Source organism: Coturnix japonica, chromosome 9, assembly GCF_001577835.2.
Source record: "Coturnix japonica isolate 7356 chromosome 9, Coturnix japonica 2.1, whole genome shotgun sequence".
Taxonomy (NCBI): domain Eukaryota; kingdom Metazoa; phylum Chordata; class Aves; order Galliformes; family Phasianidae; genus Coturnix; species Coturnix japonica.
Window position 1 is genome coordinate 19,799,008 of NC_029524.1, and position 21,087 is coordinate 19,820,094.

General features: G+C 52.0%; 1 protein-coding gene and 1 long non-coding RNA gene across 6 annotated transcripts in view; one reads left to right on the top strand and one right to left on the bottom strand.

The window, feature by feature from the left end:
- Positions 1-21,087, bottom strand: part of LOC107318414 (schwannomin-interacting protein 1) — a 102,388-nt gene that overhangs the window by 21,730 nt on the left and 59,571 nt on the right. For all 5 annotated transcript variants that reach the window (XR_004308424.1, XR_004308425.1, XM_015872187.2 and 2 more), the window contains exon 5: positions 2,883-3,404. Coding sequence is in view for 3 of the 5 variants with exons in the window: in XM_015872187.2 (XP_015727673.1) it covers positions 2,883-3,404 (522 nt within the window). In the remaining 2 variants the exon portion in view is untranslated. The remainder of the gene's footprint in view (positions 1-2,882; positions 3,405-21,087) is intronic.
- On the top strand, positions 6,709-13,337 carry LOC107318415. The gene is made up of 2 exons (XR_001557345.1): positions 6,709-10,598; positions 10,843-13,337. It is a non-coding gene; the product is annotated as an uncharacterized LOC107318415 (long non-coding RNA).

Here is a 21,087-nt window from a genome sequence, read left to right on the forward strand (position 1 = left end):
CAGCCCTGAGCATCCCTAATGATGGGGCACCCACAGCTCTGGGCAGCAGTGCCAGGTGCTCATCTTCCTAACGTTCAACCGAAATCTCTCATCTTTTAGTTTAAAGCCACTCTCTCTTGTCCTGTCACTATCAGACCATGTGAAAAGTCTCTCTGCCTCCTGTTTATCATCTCCCTTTAGGTGCTGGAGGGCTGCAGTGAGGTCACCCCACAGCCTTCTCTTCCCCAGGCTGAGCAAGCCCAGCTCCCTCAGCTTTTCCTCCTAGGAGAGGTGCTCCAGCTGATAAGTAGGAGAGCCCAGGCACCCTGCTGTCAGGTGTGTGAGGAGGTCTGGCAGGGCTCCTACATCACAGGAATGACAGAAATGCAATTCCCCTGGAGCCACAAGTTTGATTTTGAAAATGAGCGTGTCAGAAGTGAAGGCTCAGACAGCTCTTGTCTGGGGAAATGCCTGCCGGGACAAGGAACCCAGTGCTTTAAGAAGGCTCCATCAAGCATATATGACTTATTTTAAGTGAGAACAACTTCACTGTCCATCTCACCAAGCAAACATTTGCTCCCTAAATGCTGGAGGCAGAGCACACCGGCAGGCAGGAGCTCTGCACCGCACTCCCACTGAGCAGACACAGGGCCAGACCCTGCCAGGACAGACACTAAATCGTTCCAGGATTTAATCTTGGACCACAGTCTGTACTTTGAATCCACCCGGGCATCCAGCCATGGTGAACCACAGCTGGGAGCAGAGCAGAGCCCCATGCCCATCTCCTCTAAATCAAGGCAGCCTCCAGAGCCAAATGATTCAGAAGGAAACAAATGCAATTCCCCAACACAACTATGTTCAGCACAATGCAGGCCCCGTAAGCCGGAGGTGAGGCACAGGCCTGGGCAGGCAGTGCTGATGCACAACGTGTCATGTGTCCTGCCAAAGGGACCACAGACCTGGAGGCTGCAGAAAAAGCTGCTATCACTGCTGCCTGCAATGAGCCCGCTCCATAGGGCACAGTCCATTCAGCAGCGCCATCCATCCTCTGACTGCCACAGGCTCTGAAGTGGCAAGCTGGTTGGCCAAGCCATTTCCCTGCCCCACAAGTTCAACTGGCTATGTAATTTGCAGATGTTATTCTTTGGAAAATATGGGCTATTGATTGTAATCACTATCCTCAGAGATGCAATGGAAGGAGCATTAAAACCACTGATGCTGATTATGATTTTATTAGAACCAACAATGAAACGGTGAGCAGCAAAGTCCTGCTTCCTGCACGACTCCCAAGCACCATAAATCACAGCACAGCACATCTGTTGTGCTCCTGGTACAGCTGGGGGCTGGGCTGGGGAACACCACTGGGAACAGAGATGGGATTGCTACTCCAGGAATGGATGGATGTTCCTTTAAAGACTCATTCTTTGAAATGGCAAAGAGCCTCAGGAAGGAGCCGGGGCCAGGATGGGCAGAGCTAATGGCACAGCCTCCACCCGCAGCAGTGCTGGGCTATGGTGTGGTGACTCAGGTCACAGCTGGCTCCCGGAGCACAATGACACCAACCCACTACAACTACCCACAGCAGAAAGAATTCCCTATTGCTCCAACTTCACACGAGTTGCTCACGATTTTGTCCTTAATGTCTACACTGGATTCCTGTTCACAGGGACCAGCCGAAGAAACGCTCCCATTCAAAACAACAGCTGCCCATTAACGAGATCATCTTACACTGCACCAACCAAGGCCTCCTCACACTGAAATCCCTCCTTTCTCAAACATGTTTTTTGCCATTGGAGAAAACCAGCCCCTCTCCTCCCTGCCTGGTTTCACTTCACCATATTCACCTTTCCAAACATTCGGGTTTCCAGCGGGGCAAGAAGATGCTGTTACAAACAGCACAATGCTGAACTGCAGGAAAATATCTCAGTAAGGAATGGTTTGGGTTGGAAGGCACTTCAAAGATCAGCTATCTCCAACCCCTGCCATGGGCTGCTGCCAACCACTACATCAGACACGGGATCAGGTTGCCCAGAAACCTCACCATTCTACCACCAGACCACACATCCCTCCCAACCTTAGAGCCTGCAGACTCCGTGCAGACAGAGAAACACATGTGGGCACAATTCCTCAGGTGAGCCCTCCCCTTGCTAAGCACATCACCGCAGGCAATGAGTTTCCAGCAGTGCTGCTGCTTCCGGCAGCTCGGGGCAGCAGGAGTTCATCAGATAGCACAGAAAGCTCCAAGCCACAAAAACGAGCTTTCTTTCTTCTTTCCTTTCTTTTTTAAAGCCGACTTTCGGCACAAACAGCAGCAATTAGGGACATTACCTGTCCCCAAGCTCTGAGGTTCCCCAGCTCAGGGCACAGTGCCCCGCACTGCCGCTCTCACACTCATCTACGAGCCTATTCATCGCGCCCAGGACCCACCCACATTTTTCAGCAATTAGTTGTAATTCGAGGATTTCGGGGAAAATCCCCAACCTCTCCGAGCCAGATGACTTCACAGGATGTGAATGGGGGCATTGGAACGCCTTAACAAACCCCGAACCAGGCGGGGAAGCTGCGGGGTGTGGGCGAGGCGCACCGCGGGCTCCTGCGCTGTGTCCACGAGGTTCCCTCGAATTCATCCCCGCTGGAAAAGTCCCACGGAGCGCTCGGCCACTCGAGTCATGCGCGAATTCTACCCGACTTTGGTCTGCGGATGACGCGACCGTGGAAACAATTCGCGGCGTTTCCCCGTGTAATCACGCTTCTCGGGCTTTGCGGTTACAGCCGGATCCCCGCCGGCGCCCGGCTCGGCCATCGGGAAGGCAGCCCGGCATCACCCCGCACCCAGCGCACAACCCCGGGGATGCTCCGCGAAGTTGCGCTCCCCCCGCCCCGACCCCCCGGCCCCCACTCACCGAGGCGGGGTTGGTCCTCTGCCCACGCTCCTTCTCCCGGCACTGCAGCCCCGCCAGGTGCCTCTCCAGGGCTGCCCAGTCCATGGCGGGCGGCTGCGGTTCCCGGGGGGGTTGCGCCGTTCCCCCACCCCCGCCCCGCCGCGCCCGCCGCCCGCCTGGCCCCGGTGCCCCCCCGCCGCTCCGCCGCTGCTGCTGCTGCTTCGGGGGCAGCGGGCGGTGGTGCGGCCGCGGGCGGGGAGCGGCGGAGCGCTGCGGGGAGCGGCGGAGGGAGGGAGCGGCGCGGAGGGCATCGGCGGGGCCCGGGCAGCGGGGAGGCAGGTAGGCGGCTTCGTCGTCCTCGTCGTCGTCGTCCTCCTCCTCTTCTTCCTCCGAATCGTCGTCCAGCGCCGCCAGGTCTAAGCTGCTGGGGGACGGCGAGGACTTGCAGTCGGAGCACGGAGTCACTTTGCTGGAGTTGGACTCCGAGCTGGAGCGGCTGCTGCCGGCGTCGCTGCCTAAATCCATGCCATCCTCCCGGGAATCCTGGCGGGGGGAGGGGGAGGAGGGGAGGGGTGCGAAGAGAAAGGTTCCGCGTTAAAAATTATGAATGCATGTACATAGATCTCTATCTATCCCCGTCTGAGCCCGCGGGTACCGCGCACCGCCCGCCCCGGAGGCTCCGCCGCTCAGAAGCGCCTCCGGCGGCGGTCGGGGAGGAGAGGAGGGGGCGGAGGGGGCGGCCGCCGGCGGGGCCCGGCCCCGGGTCGGTAACGGGGAGGGGAGAGCTTTGCCCGCGCTTCCCAGTTCTTTTTTGGCCGTTGAACTGAGTCTTAAGAAGAGAATTGAGCCTGGGATGTTCTGTCTGGTCAAAGGCGAGCCCGACGCACCAGCAATTACGCTAATGAGATGCTTTCTGCTGTGCTGGAATCGCGAACTAAAGCAGCACCCGGCCGGCCTCGCAGGAACGCTAAACATGGACCTTCAGGCACAGCGGGATGGATAACAGGAGACCAAACTTCTGCCGCTACCTTCTACGTGATCACAGAATCACAGAACCATTCAGGTTGGCAAAGACCTCTCAGATCACCAGCCCCTCCCTGCCACAACCCCACAGTTCTGAGCACCCGCAGGGACAGTGACCCCACCGCCCCCTGAGCAGCTGTGCCACCGCAGCACCACTCTCTGGGAGAAGAAATCTTTCCTATTACTCATCCTGACCCTCCCTGGTGCCACCCTGGCTCCCAACCACAGCTCTCTGTGGGCACAATGGTAAAGCTGGTTTGGCCAAGGCAGCAAAAATAGGTGCTGGTTCCACAGCTGTGCAGGGGTTACACCTGGCATTATGCCTTTGTTGGATGTGGTTTGGTGGGGAGAGATTGATGGCAGGAGGGCTGTTGGACTGAATGATCCTGGAGGTCTTTTCCAACCTTGGTGTTTCTATGCCCTATTTTGGGTACATACGTCTTTGTCTGAGCATATCTGAGTGCTGCGAGGCGGGGAGCAGCCTGCTGGGTTCCAGCCTGACAGTGGCAGCCTGCAGCAGCTTTATTTATAGGATCTCACAGCACACGGGATTGACTGGAAGATTTCTTTTCTGCCATAAGAGTGACCCCATACACTCATACCCCATACACCTCAGAGGGTGGCGATGCACTGGAACAGGTTGCCCAAGGAGGCTGTGGATGCCCCATCCCTGCAGGCATTCAAGGCCAGGCTGGATGTGGCTCTGGGCAGCCTGGGCTGCTGGTTGGTGACCTGCACACAGCAGGGGGTTGGAACTGGATGAACATTCTGTGATTCTATGACACCTGCAGAAAGCAGTGCTGAGTAAGGAGAACCCAGAGGTGGAAGGCCAGCAGTCCTCAGCCCACCTCCAGGCCTCAGAAGGGCAGAAAGGTTCCTCACTGGGCTGCAGAGCAATGTGTTTGTTATCTGTCTAAGATTCTTTTTAACTTTCTATTTTCTTTCTTTGCAGACAGTTGCAGTTGGTTTACCCTTGCAGCGTCAGCCCCCTACATTTCTAATTATACACGGAGACCATATTTCCACTTGACCCTTTGCAAGAAGAAACCACTTATTGTTATTCAAAACACATATGTCATTTCTTCCCTTTTACAAGCCTACATCAAATGGGCTGTTCTTGCAAAGCGATGAACAACTTGAGCTTCATATGAATTTTAAAGGGGGGAGAGTGTGAGCACAAGTCCTTGTAGATGAAAGAGCTGCTTTACCATTATTTTATTCACTGCAAAGGAGCTTTTAATGCAAACAAAGCAAGCTGAGTTTGAAACAGCAGTCTCTCAAGGAAGCAGAATTCTTGCAACTTTCATTGCACAAGTGCAGGGCCACACTGAAAGCCAGCTTGCTTATTACCTCAAGCCATCAAACCTACTTTGTGTTACCAATTAGGAACTACTAACCCCATATTAAAGACAGCTCAGGTGCTTTCTCTTTCTTATGATAAACCACGGAGCTTTTAGGTAGGAGGAGGAGAAGGACAGGGAAGCCCAGCAGCCCCAGTCGGCCCCTCCTGCTCTCCCCATCCTGATCCATCATTGGGAACATCACCCACAGCTCCACTCCCAGGCACCAATGAGCCCCACAGGGATACACAGCAGGGCAGAACGCAACCACATGTTTTTGGATTGGCATTTTTTGGAAAACTTTGGGTTTCTCCCACTTTTGGAGGCCTATGTACATAGAACTTTGCTGCCAAATGCATGGACTCAGCCTCCCCAGCACCTGCTTGTTGCATCCTGGAGCCTACTGGGAATGCACCACTGGTCCAAGGAAACAAAGAGCCTTTACCTGACAAAACAGAGGCTTCCAGGAGCCTTTTCCAATGAAGCTGCTGAGTCCCAGGCTGAGCTGACTGCTGCTATTATGAAGCTGGGGCTTTGCTGGGGAAATGGTGCTAATCTGCCCCGTGAGGCAGCAGCAATGCACGTTTCCTCTGAACAATAGCACGTTTGGATTTCCTTTAAGTAATAATAAAAAAAAGCCACTAAAGAGGAGCCCCGCTTCCTCTTCCCTGCAGGAGCGTCCTGCCACTGCTGCAGGATGTCACAGAACGATGGAATCATGGAATGGCCTGGAAAAGGCCCACAGTGCTCATCCAGTTCCAACCCCCTGCTGTGTGCAGGGTCACCAACCAGCAGCCCAGGCTGCCCAGAGCCACATCCAGCCTGGCCTTGAATGCCTGCAGGGATGGGGCATCCACATGTCATGGCTGCACAGTGGTTGTCACCCACCAGGGACCCCATCCTGCACAGCCCACCAGCTGGGTTCCCCATCTCACAGCCAGAAGTCAGTTTGTGTCCCACACGACCCCTGCCCCAGATTTCATTCAGGAACCCTTTTTTATCCATTGCCCTCCTGACTCCCAAGTTCTCTGCCACGTATTGCCCAGCAGGGCAGGGGCAGCACTGTGCCATCCCCACAGCTTTGCATTTCTAAGGGAAAATCACTGCCTTTTTGAGGAGCTTTTTGACAGTGATTCTTTGCTGAGAGGCGCACGCAGATACCATGGTGACAGACACCTTCCCCTATCACGAAAGCAAACAGGAACTCAGGAATTTGTGTTTTAAGGCCAAACTATATATAGGAGCAACGCACACTCCACATCTTGTCGCTGTTTCCTATTAGTGCTGTTTGCTTGATGAATCCCCCGCAGCCCGGCCAGCACAGGAGGCACTGCTTGGCCTTTTGGGGCTGCGTTGGGGAGACTCAGCAAACTCCATTTGCACTGGCAGGCTTCAGTATTTAAATTTAGCACATTAATCCTTTGCTTAATTTAGAGCAGGGACTTGGGGGGGGGGGGTTGGGGTGTGAAGGAAGAGGAGGAAATCACGCCCTGCACACTGCAGTCCCACTGTAGCTCTGCTGCAGGCAGAGGAGAGGCAGAGGGCTTCTCCTGCTTTGGACTCCTTTTTAAGCATCTCACGCCAAACTTGGTGACAAATTCCCATTCTCCCATCTGGGCAGTATTCATAGAATGGCTCAGACTGGAGGGGATCATAAAGATGATGGAACTCCAAGCCCCTGCTCTGGGCAGATAATGGAAGGGAAGGGAGGAAAAAACACCTCCGCTTTGAGAAGCACCCACCGCACCTCCCCACTCCTGGTGGATTACGGAGGAAACAAGGAAGGAACAAATCCCCTTCAATTGAAGGTGTTTCCTGCCCATTTCAATAGGGCAGAATGGCAACCTGCTGGAACCTCCTGGGAGCTGCCTTTCAGGAGGCCAAACCAGCAGTCAGAATGGCTGATTTTATTCCCAAACAGTGGGAAATGTGCTGAGACACACAGCAGAGGTTTTATCACTGCTTTGGCAAACTGGGGATTACCACCCAAGTACAGTTAAAGTGAAATTACACTGAAATAAGTAGAAAGCAAACACCGCCTATTCGCTTTAACAAAGGTGCATTAAAGGCAATTACCAGAAACCACTCTTCAAGGAGTAAATGGGCTGCAATGAAGCTGTCAGCAGCCCAGCAGTGGGGGATGTGCTCCTCCCTCCCCCCCTACCCCCCCAGGGAGATGCTGGGTACCACAGGGAACCAATACTCCCTCCTCCTCTACAATGAAGGCAGAGATGTGCCACTGTCACACACTTCCCAGCAAGGACACATCGCTGGGGTTGGATGAAACCAGTGGGGCTGTGAGTTCCCATTCCCCTGTTTTCTCTCCTGGCTCCAGGAGGGCCAGCAAACACGTTGGGTAAACACAGTGCGAGGTCAGCAGGGATCCCCTTATCTCTGTACAGGCCTCTGGAATTCAGTGTAATCTCCAAGGCCACGTGGAAAAAAAAAAAAGAAAAAGCCATTTATAAACTGGTTTCACAGGCACATTTGGTAAGGAATGTGAGCAAGGAAATAGCTGAAATAGTTCACATGCACGACGCCAGCGCAGCACCACCGCATCTTCATGTTTTTGTAGTCGCTCTAAACCTATTACCCAAGGAATTCCTGCATGCACAGAGGAGGTAACATAGAGCCAAAGAACAGTTCTGTAATGAAAACCCTCCTGCCCCACTTCTCTGAGTGCATGGGAGAGCAGAGGGTGGGAGGATGGGAGGAACCAGCCCTGTAATTACATGTCAGTGAGCTGAAGCTGCTGCCTCCACTGCCCTATGGGTGCTGTGCAGGGCACAGAATCACAGCCCCATAGAAGCATTAAGGTTGGGAAAGACCTCCCAGATCCCCAAACCCAGCCCACCAACCACGTCCCCAAGTGCCACATCTCCACGTCACCTCCAGGGATGGTGACCCCACCACTCCCTGGGCAACTGTGCCGCTGCCTTTTGGAGAAGGAATGCTTCTCAGTATCCAACCTGAGTGTCCCCTGAGCCTCCTCTTCCTCAGACTGACCCATCCCACTCCCTCAGCCTCTCCCCATAGCATTGTGCTCCAGACCCCTCACAGATCAGTCACCCTTCTCCAGACACACTCCAAGACCTCAGTGTCTTTCCAGTAGTGGGAAGGCACAGCACTGAGTACACAGAGACCATCATTGGGAGCTGAAGGCACCAAGGAAAACAGAGAGAGCAGTGCCCTGGTGCATCCCTGCAGCCCAAGATCAAGTAGACGACATCTGGGGTACAAACCAACACTCAGCAATTTCTTCGGAGGAGTCCTTCTGGCCAGGGATGGTCCTGCAGGTGCCTTCCAACGCACGGCTCCAGCTGCACCACTCTGCCCAAGCACCATCAAATCCACCACTGCCGCTGCTTCCCACCTCCCAACCAAGGGCAATTATCTCCTGCTATTCCTTTGCCTCTGCATCTTTACGATCTGCTCAGCATTGAGATGCAGTTCAGGTTCACAGGAGTACAGGCTGCTGCTTTGCTTTTCCCTAATGATTTATGATGTGCTTAACGCAGCCGTTTGCAGGAACGTGCCATGGAGCAGCAGCAGGGCTGTGCCCAAAGCCCCCAAACTGCTCTCCCAAACCTACAGGGCAGATGCTCAATGGCAGATACCAGCCCCAAGCCTCCCTGGGGGCTGCAGGGGCTGAGCTCTGTGTGCCACCTCCCAAGGCTGCTCACCCTGCTGTGGTCCTTGGGACGTGCCCCAGAGCCAAGGGCTGCCCATGTGCCATGTTAGAATCTCTTCAGCCCTTGCTGAAAAGTTCCTAATCTGTATCCAAGTCAGAAATGTAACTGCACCAAAAAAACCCACACAACACCAAAAAGACCAACAACAACCAAGCCCCAAAACCAACCAAAAAATCCCCAGCACAACTGCACACAAACCCAAGGAAAACAGAATACATAACTACAGCACTTGTCGCTGTGAGGAAACAAAACCTCTTCCCTGATGATGAATTATACTTTGCTCGCAACAGATGCAGCTCTTTATATTTGTTTTCTGCATAAATCTACATATTAGCCTGAAAGCAACTGTATGTGCTTTGTCTTGCTTTGGTTACATCAGTCACTGCTCATTTTAGCTGATTGCCTTGCAGTGCTGGGATGGGTGCTCTGAACAGAGCTTAGTTCCTACAAACAGGCCTGTTATGGAGTTTTTCCAGCACCAACAGAGCCTGGTGCTTCTGCAGGGGCCGTGCCATGGCACCCTGTGCCATGCCATCCCATAGAAGCCCATGCCATGCCCAACATGGCTTGAGCTGCCTCTCCATCACACAGGTACGGGAGCTGCCAAGGTCTGATCCTGCAGTGGCACTTACCGCCCATTTACAATTGATTGCTGTAGTTTAATGAGTTGTATTACTTGGAAATGCCTGCTACATCCCAGCCCTGCTGTGGCTGGTGAAGGAGAAACATGGAGTGACTGTGCCCATTGCAGCCCCAATGTCCTTGGACAGGGATGCGGGCAGCAGGGGTACACTGCAGCCACCCCAAGAAAGGGAAACTCAAGGGGATCCAATGCAATTATGTTATTAAGTGGTGAGTGCAGTATTTCAGCTTTCCATAATCTCATTTAATGCTATCGGTGTCGAGTTAAATTATTTGTAATTGTTTTTACCAAACGCATCTGATGAATTTATGCTTTTCTCTGTAGGCTCGTAAATTTATTTTCCTCTCCTTAAGGAGTGTTATTTAATATCCGTGTGCTGGAAATCAAAGTGACAGAGCAAGTCAACAATTACTGCAGCGCTTCGTTAATGGGAACGGGTCTGTCCTACACCCTCACCCTGGCCCCGTGTGTGATGGAAGCAGCTCAGGGGTTGGGGTGGCCACACTGGGCTCCTGCTGGGCAGATCCCTGCCCGTGGCCAAGAGGATGCAGAAAAATGTTTTCTTAATTAATTGAGAATTTGAAAGATCTGCAGCCGACAGCTCCGATGTGAGCTGAGCAGTGGGTCAAATGTATGCTGAACTCAGTGCTGGGGAAGGATGGCAAAAAATAGAAAGCAAATTGCCATGACCTATTCCTGTAATGAAAAGGTCTATTTCTAATCCGTGCGCTATTTAAGCAGAGGTATTTCCAGCTAATCTCCAACCATAACCCACTTAGGCAGAGCTGTGTGCACGAAGCAGAGGCTGCACCCTCAGCACAGTGCAGCAGGACAGACTGACATTGCTGCGTTGTGATGGGGAACAGCGAGCTGCTGCTGGGCACAGAGCAATCCCAGGCCTCTGGGCTGCCCCAGTGCGTGGGGGGAGCTGACCCTGCTGGGATGGGATCCTCCAGCCTGGGCTGCTTGGATGAGAGCTCCAAGTCTCAATCTCTGCTGCTGCCATCTGGATCACACTGTACCCAATGCAAGACAAGAGGTAATGGCCTCTTGTAGCACCAGGAGAGGTTCAGGTGGGATATTAGGATGAATTTCTTTCCCAAAAGAGGGGTAGTGCAGTGGCACAGCTGCTCAGGGAGTGCTGGGGTCACTGTGTGCCTGGAGGTGTTCACAGCCATGGGGATGTGGCACTGAGGGATGTGGGCAGTGAGCATCGTGGTGTTGGGATGGGGATCTCAAAGGTCTTTTCCAACCTTAATGGTTCTGTGATTCTGCTCCTGCAGGTGCTCCAAGACAACATCTGAACACACCAGCTGTGCCTACAAAATGCCTTACAGATCAGGGTGCCCAGCACAGGAGCTCCACGACAGAAGAAGCAATAGATTGAGCTCAGCTCCCAAGAGCTCCTGCTATTTGTTTTGCACAAGTCCTGCAAGGCACAAACTTCAGCTATCCTGAAGGTGCGAGGTAGGCGGGCTGGGTATTTTTGAACATGCTGCAAGAAAGCCTGATGTCAACATTTGCATTCATCCTGCAGTGCTACTAAGCCTGATCCTGTATCACAGCAAAAAACCTGAAGCTGACTTCCATGACCCACCCAGACTAGATACAATGGGGAAGGCACCAAAGGAGCAGAAGGTGAGGAGGGGGCAGGAGGGGACGGGCTGCTGTGCTCTGCCCTGCTGCTGACCCAGGGGGTTCCCACTGACACTGGAACCAGTGGCACAGAAAGCCAATAATCCTCTTACTGGCCTGGCACTGCCCGTGCTGTGCTCCAATTAGTGGCGGCAGTGGCTCAGCCTTGCTGGGGCTGTTATTAATTACAGGAGGAAGAGGGATGGAGGAGATTTAGAGCACATCTGCTGAGGGAAAGGAGGGCAGAGGGGAAAACGCTTTGCGGGTTTGTGCTGTTCCACTCTCACTCTGCTCTCATTCTGCCCCCAGAACGGAGCCCCTCCCCCATTCAGTATATAAGATGCTACACAAAATACACCCCAAGTGCCGCTGCTGCTCCTTTTGTCGCTGTTCCATTTCAGTATTCCCAGATGATTTTCACCCTGGGGAAAAACCTGAATCCCCCACTCCAAGCAGGCACAGTGGGAGCAGCCATCCTCCCTCAGCAAGAGGGCTGCACGCCTCAGGAAACTCATCCTAAAGCCTCAGCAGACTGCACAGCCCTCCCAGTTAACAGCAAGGAGCCCTAAGTCACGAGAACATAAGTAAGGCATGAGGTGTCAGCTGGGTGGCACAGGGAACAGCTTTGGTGAGCACAAATCTCCGCTTCCCACCACACTGCCAGATAAAATTGGGCATGTCTCTAAAAGGATGTGGTGCTTAAAAATAGGCTGCTTTGTCCCAAAGGCTTTTACAGAGAGCTCAAGGCGGTTGCATGTGTCACACTCCATGGGAGAAGATGCAGTTTGGGGTACCACCCACCCAGCACCCCAGAGCTGGAGTGGGATCCCCTTCTGTCAGGCAGCACTCATTGCCCTAACCCTTACCATGAAGCCTCTGTTCTGCCACCCCTCTCCCTGCTTCCACTGATGTACCATGCATGCATGACACAGCACAGTTTTGCAAGACACGGTGCATGCCACACTTATCTCTGCACTGGTTCAGGGCTACGGGTCGCAGCCACACAGCCCAGCACCTGCCATCACAGCAATACAGTATCTGCTCCTCCTCACACACAGGGACTGCAGGCAAAAAGCAGAGCCTACTGCAATGAGACCTCTCTCTCTGTGAGGCAGTCAGAAGCCCAAAGGCTCTCCCTTGCACTCACAAATGACCGCCACTTTAGAGCCATCCTGGATTGCTTTGCGCAATCTCCGCTGCCAGACACACGGGTCAAGTCCAAGTCATACTTATCAAGAAACAAAATGAGGTTCAAAATATTGTCTGAGGGTGCAGCAGGGTCTCTGTGGAGGCTCCTGTGGCTTTGCCTGAAACACACTCAACATCACTGCAGGATGTACCCACAGACCTTGCAGGCTGCTGAATCACATCTGCTACAAAAAGCCCCAGCTCCTGAGCCTGGCTCCAGCCCTGCACGCTGCTGAAGGCACAGGGGCTGTGCTGAGCTCTGAGCTGGGTCAGGACCGGGACCTGGGGAGCTGAGCACTGTGCAGGGTCTTCACACCAGGCAGGGATTTTCTACCTGCACCCTCAGGCATTCACACCATTCGCGTGATCTGCCTCCCAAGCCACATTTCTGCACAGAAAGGGAACGAGCCGCTCAAAGCATCGGATGCGCACCGTACTCACGTTCATCTTCCAGAGCTGCCCTCCTCTTTCAAGCCATTTTGTGAGAAAGCCCAGTCGCTCACCGCCGCCTACGGCATCTCTGCCTGCGTGCCCTGCAAGGACCCGGGCTCCAGAGCAGCCCTTAATCCATCCAGCACCAAAGGTCCGGGCTCAGCCCTGCAGCTGAGGGATGCCCGGTGCCACCAACACGTTCTCTTCTGCTCCAGCCCGCGATGGACGGAGGTGTCCCCAGGCAGTGCTGAGCTCTCCAAAGCCGTCCCTTTTACGTTCTCCGACCTTGCGAGGAAAATCCTGTCTCGTTTGAATTATTCATCATACTTTCTGTTCTGCCAGCTCCGGCATACGTTCTGAATCATTAATATGGCACGACTTTTTATCTCTTTCTTTTTTTTTTTTTTTTTTGTACTTTTATCTTCTCTCCGACGCGACTCCCTTCTTTAAAAATAACACAATCACCGGTGTGTTAATTAGCATTCAGCTGATTTACCAAATAAAAAGCCGTCTCCGTCCTGATGCACATCCTTCCTTGTGGGAAATACCACTTTAACTGGGCTAGTGCTGGCTGGTTCTATCTAAAGCACTGCAAAACATGTTTGGATTTCACTTTTTGGCAGCATTTCCTGAGCCTGCAAGCCGGTCTGGTGATGGAAAGCGGGGTAGGCTTCCAGGATAATAAAAGAAGAACAAGGTAACGGCGCTGGGAGTTCTGTCAAACAGCTTGTTCTCCTCTTGAAGCAAAGATGATGGCAAACCACTCCAAGCCACCAGCAGCAGGGCTGGCTTGGCTCAGTGCTGCGCTACCGCAGTGGGGACACAGCTGCTGCCAACACCAGGAGCTGTCCCCACAGTGTGTGCCTGGACTCACATCTGTTCTATGGGGCCCACTGTACTTTGGGAAGGCATTGAACCACCCCCTAGATCCTCCCTGCCCTGGCTTGGCTCTCCCTTATTAATGTCAAGTCGGATCCAACAAGCAGCCCTTCCCACAGCTCCTGGCTGGCAGAGCCACATTGCCCACCCTGCTCTCCAAAGAGCTAAATGACATTTCAGCAGCAGGAAGCTCCTGCCAATAATATCACAGCCCAGCCTCGTTGCTTTCACGAGCCCCTACATTATGCTCTATGCTGGAAGTGGCTCCTAGAGGAGCCAGGGCTGGGGCTCAGCCTGGCCCTTGTGCCTGCAATCAGGGCTGGGAGCAGACATAACCCACCGCGTTCCAAACACGTTCCTTTCTGTACAGATTTTACATACAAACCGCACCCGGTTTCATAAATAAATGCAGTGGGAACCTCAACTATTCAGTCCGCTGACCTAAAGTTGGTTCTGAAGTTAATAATTCATTATCGTGAATGAATGGGATGGAGGTTTCTAATTCAGCTCATTTCAGAAGTCGAGAGGAGGAAAAAACACATCACAGAAGTTAACTTGTTCTGGGGAGTCTGAGCATCCCAGGTAACAGCAGTAGGATGAGAGGTGATGGCCTCACATTGCACCAGGGAGGGTCAGGTTGGGTATTAGGAAACAGTTCTTCTCCAAAGAGCAGTCATGCAGTGGCACAGCTGCCCAGGAAGTGATGGGGTCACCAATCCTGGAGGTATTCAGAGCTGTGGGGACTGGCACTGAGGGATGTGGGCAGTGGGCATGGTGAGGTGGGCATATTTGGGTGGGGGATCTCAGAGGTCTTTTCCAGTTGTCATTGTTGGAAACCATTGGTTGGAAGCAGGCTCCAGCAGCACCCAACCCTGTAACTCACAACTCTGGGACAAATATTTCTCAGATTTCAGTGGGATTTCAGAATCCCTGAGGTTGGAAGAGACCCTTACGATCTCAACCCAACCCACCCCGCCATGCCCCCTGCCCACATCCCACATCTAGGCCAGCGTTCCAGGACCAGAGGAAATTCTCAACCCAGGTGGCCAAGAGCTGCTTCCTCACTTCCACTGGGAGACAGAAGAGGGATGCAGGAGGAGCAAGGGCAGTGCATGCATTTTGGGAACCCTGCTTCTCCCACTGCTGACATTCCATCCATTTGGCTGGGAACAGTCAGTGGGGGAGGTAACTAATGAACAGCTCACAACACACCAGAAGTTCAAACCACAAATGCTATGAATCACACAACACTTTGCTGTGTAACCCAAAGTGACAAAGCCATGCTGAGCTACATGTACGGGCTGTGCTCCTGGGGGGGGGATCCTGCTCTGATTGAGCAGCACCATTGACCTACAATGGCTGGTGCTATGGTTCCAGCCCTCCCCTCAATCCCACCTGCGCTCAGCCAAGGCAGGTGCAGAAGTGCTGCTTCTTTTTGCAACACTGGATTTGCATTTGAAGCTGCTATTAACCACCAGCATAATCAAGAGCTTGTATGAAACTGGGGAAAGCAGAAAAGAAAGCCAAAGATGAGCAAGCGACCCTGTGAGTGTGCTGGGAAGTGCTGTGCTGGTGGCTGATGCCCACATCCTGGGGGTGAGGAGCCGCCTGCCAGGGGCACTGGGGGCTGCTCACACCCACCTGGGTGCCAACATCCATCCCCAGTGATCGCAGCCCCTGCGGGAAACAGAAACCAAATGCAGCCAAGGCCTCACGCCATGGCTCAGGGGCTGACCGCTGGAGCAAATTTTCTTTAATCCAAGGGCTTTGCTAAGTTGACCTGGCACAAACTGATAGCACCGCCGCTGAAATGGCAGCGCTGGCACAGCCCAAAAGAGGCAGAGATCGACCTCGTGCAGCCCCAGCTCCCCATCGCTGTTACCCTCTAACAGATGGGTAGTGTTCCTCAACCCCTCTGCAAACTGCCTTCCTTCAGGCCACAGCCCAAGAGATCACTGTTATTCTTCAAGCATCAAACACTTTGGAAAGCTTTTCACACTTGGGCCCCATAAATCAGAACCTTGACTTTAAACCTCTTATCAGAAATACAGCTGGGTGGGACAGCACTGCTTCCTCCAATGGGGTGGCGGCAGCACTGCTGGGTGCCCCAAGCCCATCAGCCCATCGTGGTGTGACAAACAAGGATCGAAATCCTTCTGTGATGTGTTTCTGCACTGCCTGGCCGCCTGCAGGGATGTGCAGGATGAGAACATTCTGTGGGCACTCAGGTTGAACTCCCCGTGCTTTGGGGCTGCTCAGAGCCTTGCTGCTGCCTGCACCATGCCTTTAGAGTCACACTTCCTGCTGAAGCAGTAATAAGGCACCATCCACATGGCATGTAACACTGTGCTAGCAAGCTCACCTGCCCGATAGCAGGGGAAGTGCTGGGAGCATTTGCAGACACCAAATACAAATGTGTGGGGTTAAGCATTTCCAGGCCTGGGGAGCCTTCCCTTACAAAGCCACACTTTATTTCCCCCAGCTACTCTCCAGCTGTTTTCAAAATGTATGTGTCACTTCATTTTCACATCTTTGTGTTTCAGAGCCCAAAGCAACATCTCCTTTGCCAGCTGAAGCGGAGTTTGCATCGAGCCATCAACATCAGCCAGCCAGAATTAACGCCAAGCATTGCCAGCTAATGCTTCCTTCATCAAAAGGGATCCTAGTAATTCTTCAACCTCTGCAACAGCGCTGGGATGTAAAAGCATTAAAGAGCAATTACATGCTACCTGGTATGTAAACTGCTGCAGTTTGAATTTATGAATAAAGTACCCTCCTATCCCTGCAGGCATTCAAGGCCAGGCTGGATGTGGCTCTGGGCAGCCTGGTCTGCTGGTTGGCAACCCTGCCACAGCATGGGGGTTGAAACCAGATGGTCATTGTGGCCTATTTCAACCCTGGCCATTCTGTGATTGACCCCCTTCTCCCATGGCTGAGGTGTGCAGGTGCTCATCAGACAGATATTTCAAACACCTGAGCTTCTGTGCTCAGCATCTCTCCCAGCCCACAGCAGGGGTTGCAAGGGTCCCCTGGGTCACGTCCTGCAGATGTGTGGCAGAACTGGCGGGGATGGGAGGGACCTCCTCCAGGCCACAGAATCACAGTTGGAGAAGACCTCTAAGGTTGCAACCATCAACCCATCCCCACCCTGTGTGCTGCACTCCGTTTCTTCCTTAGCAAAGCTTTGAGAAGCAGAAACATTTCTTGTCAGCAGTGGGTGAGGCTGCTCTGAGTACTAAAACCCACTTTCCTGATGGAGCCAAAAGGAAGCTTTGAGAGCTCTGGACACAGATGTTGGGATGTGTTCCTCCAGGCTGGGAAGGTGGGGACGCAGGGGGGTGTCCCTGTGTGCCCTGTGCACCAAAGCGTGCAGAACCTGACAGATGGGCACCTTGCACAGCCTGCTACCTGCGAGCATCCTTGGGGAGAAAAGCACTCTATTAGAACATACTTGCCCTACATTACTCTTTGCCATTGCACTGAAACTTTATGGCATTCCTTCTGGGAAAAGCTATGGGGAAATGTCTTAAAGCGATAAAGAAAAGGTGGGGAAAATGCTGTATGGGGAAGTTTCTACCACTTAGAGTGATTAAGATGCACTCCAATCAAATGAAGGAAAGGAGGAAAAGGAAGGAAGCGAGAGGAGAAGGGAGAAAGCCACAGAATTTGGCTTTCACAGAAATCTAGGCCCATCTGCTGCCAAAAATATACCAATATCCTGACCAGACTCCGGCTGCAAAGTGTCTGCAGCACAGCCAGCAAGTGGGAATCCCCAGCAAGTAAAGGAGGGAGAGCCGTGCTGAGGGGGGCAGCAGGGAAACATGGACTGAAAGGATCTCAAAAACAGAATAGGTGGGGATGGCGGTGGCAAAGAAGGTAAACAGTGGGAAAGAGAAGCCTGAAAATATGAATAAAAACAGAGGCTGTCTGAGGTCTCTCTCCAAAGCCTGCGGTGCTGCTGAGAAAAAAAAAAAAAAATTAAATCCAAAGGTCATTAATTATTAAATGGGAGGATTAAAAATTGAACCAAGTGTTAGATAATTTAAAAAATAAAATAGGGCTGCGCTGTAAAAGGTGCTGAGAGGGATGCAGGGCTCTGAGAAAGCAGGAAGAGACGCTTCGGATCGGTAAATAATTGATGCTGCATTTAATTTATTCATATTTCTTTACTTTGCTAATGTTGCAGTGAGGAAAGCAGGCGCTGAGGGCTGGGACACGGGGAAGGAGGGGAGCTGGGGATGCCAGACACGCAGCTGCTGCTCCCTTTGCATTTCCTGGGTGCAGGAAACACATTTCCCTACAGTTTTCAAAGCATGCTTTGATTTCCATCTATGTCAACAAGGTGTCTAAAAATCAGACCCATTAGAAGCCACTGCTAATTACACCGTCCCTTGTGCCTTTGGCTTTGGCCTCGTTTTTCACATATGAGGAGGAAGAGCCAATATTGACCATCTATTTCTGATCTTACAGAATCACAGCATGGCCTGGGTTGCAAAGGCCCACAGTGCTCATCCAGCCCCAACCCCCTGCTGTGTGCAGGGTCACCAACCAGCAGCCCAGGCTGCCCAGAGCCACATCCAGCCTGGCCTTGAATGCCTGCAGGGATGGGGCATCCACAGCCTCCTTGGGCAACCTGTTCCAGTGCACTTCTCCAGTGATCTTCTTCCTGAGGTTTTTATAACTCTCAGTTTGGGGAGCAGAGCATTACCCCTGACACACATAATAGGCACCATCAGCACAGCCCTGTCTTCCCATCCCCTAATTTGCAGTGTGATATGATGGCACTTTTTGGCAATAGCTGTGGTGATCTACAGCCAGGAGGATGCAGCCCTCAGGTAGGGGGAGATTTATGGCCCTGGCTATAACAGATACTTTACTGCTCAGCAGCAATAAAGGCATGGCTGAAAGCTCTACAAAATCAAAATAAATGCAGAGAATGAGGAAGCTTGTCAGGTAATAACAGGAGTTCTTTAAATCAGTGGCAAGTTTAAGGGAAAGGTGACTGAAGTTTGTGAGCAAGTAGTAGAACGCACACTTGGGCTCGTGCAGTCGCTTCCTGCAGTGCAGACTTCTGCCCTATCCAGCTGTGTTTAATCCTATGTCTGCTTTCTGGGAAGCTTAAGCTTAATCAAAATGCTTTTATAGAGAACATTGTTCAATTCTGCAGGTCTCTGTTTGCTCCACAGCAAACAATACCAAATTGCATACAAATCATCGCCATGTCTGGACCAAGGGCTCCCACAGGGAATAACGCCACCAGCAGGTTATGGTGAGACAGTGGGGAGATCCAAAGGCAAAGTTGGCACATGTGCCTCCAGCTGAACCAATACAGAGTTACTGCTGTACAACAGCTTCCCTATCTGCCGTCCCTTTTCCATTCCCATTTCCCACTCCGCTTTTCTTACAGCTACCAAAACAAACATGAGTTTGGAGAGCTCATGGAAATCACTTTAAATATTTACTTTGGAGCAGGGATTTGCAAGGCATCAATAAATTTGCCATCAGAACTGCACTCACAGGCCTGTCCTGGGATTAACCAGCACCTCTCATGTGCTGTTCAGATGCTCCTCCTCACACCCACCTAACAAGCTCCCAGGCTGTATCCATCACAGAAACAAGGCAGGGCCCTCCTGTTATTGCTCCTTGTTTTGCAGGGCTGGTGCAAGTCATTACAGAAAAGCAGGCATTTGTTTCCCTCAATGGGAGCTGGTGAGGGCCATCAGTAATGGGAACCAGGACGGAAGCAGCTGGTGAGCGCTTAATGATGCATTGCTGTGCTGTTAACATAAAGCTGTTACATGCTTTGATAAACACATAACAGGCCTGAGAAAATTAAAAGAGAATTAAAATGTAGATGTTTACATGAGATCTATGTCCGCCCTGTTTTTTTTAAGCACTCATTCACCTGCACGGCAGTGGAATGGCAGCTGTGTGATGGTGATGCCCCAGTGCACAACATGGCCATTCTGCACAGTGAGCCCTTATGGCAGCTGGTGGATGGGAGGGGAAGGAACACCAACAGAGTCCCATTGGATTATCAATGGTCTGCTCCACTGATAATTAATCAGCTGGCTATAACGAGCTGCTCTCCTGCAGTACTGTCTTCCAGCATCTCTATAGCAGAGCCCATGGATCAATGCTTGGCCAACATTGAGTGCAGAGAAGTTTGCTCCCAGCCAGGACTGGGCAAGAAATGTGACATACATGATGTAGTCTCTTCTAATTAAAAGATAACTCCTTCATTTAAATCTACACTGATTACATGATCTGAGCCCAGGTTCATGTAAATGTGAAACAGAGTCACATCTTGAATAGGGTCCACTTTGGGCAGGGAAGCTAAAGGGTCTTAGGCATAGATGTCCAACCTCCTGGGCTGCTCTGAGCAAAGAGGAACTGTCTTGGTCCACATATAAAATAATGTTACAAATACGTATAAGTAACAAAACATTCTCAATATATATATCTTTAAAAAGCATTAAGAAAAAAAGAGGACAAAAAAACCCATTAAACTATCAGGTTTGGATATGTGTGGTCTTCAGACCACTGTTCACACCACCTGCGGGTTCACATCGTTAAAGCATACAAGAAAGACATTGTGGTTCTATGTACCTCTAAGCTATGTGCCTTGGGAAGCACAGGCAATGCCACACTCATGGGGACAGAGAGCAGTGGGACACAAATTTGCTCTTATTGTGGTAGCTGCAATCACTATCATAGGGACTGCTAACCTGAATATGGGAGCAGGGAGGGGAGTGCTTTAGGAGCTATTTCCATCACTTGATGGGCAATTGGCAGAGCCCCACAGCCCATGGAATCATTACAGTTCCCTCCAGCATTTGTTCAAATGAACTCAAACTAAGGATTTACACACCATGACCCCCAGCTGCACCAACACTGACAGCAATCCCCAGCGCAGCCAGGCACAGAGCTGGGAAATTCACTGCAGCTCCTTGGGCTGCGCTGTGCCCTCAGCCACAAAGCTGTTTTCACACCATGCATCAACTGCTCTCACGTACAGCCCCAAGCCACTGCTGTTTGCTGGGCTGTTGAGCAGGAGCAGATAAAGGGAACGGAACAAAGGAAGAGCATGAAAAGCTTCACCCAACACGGGGTCAACCTTCAGTAGTGCTGCCCTTCTCAGTAATCGCACTAATGGAAAAAAAATTCTCTCTTAATGAAGCCTTCATTTCAATACACAAATTGTGTTACATTTTCCATATGCCTTCTCCCAACTGGGAATCCTGGATTTGTTTGCAGATCATCCCCCAGTGCACAATGCTGTGTGGGTCAAGGCACCAAAACGATCACATTTCATCATCTGTCTGCCTCCCTCCAACCAGTTTCCAAGAGACCAACAACACAACACCACACTCTCATGTTTCCCACAGTAAAGG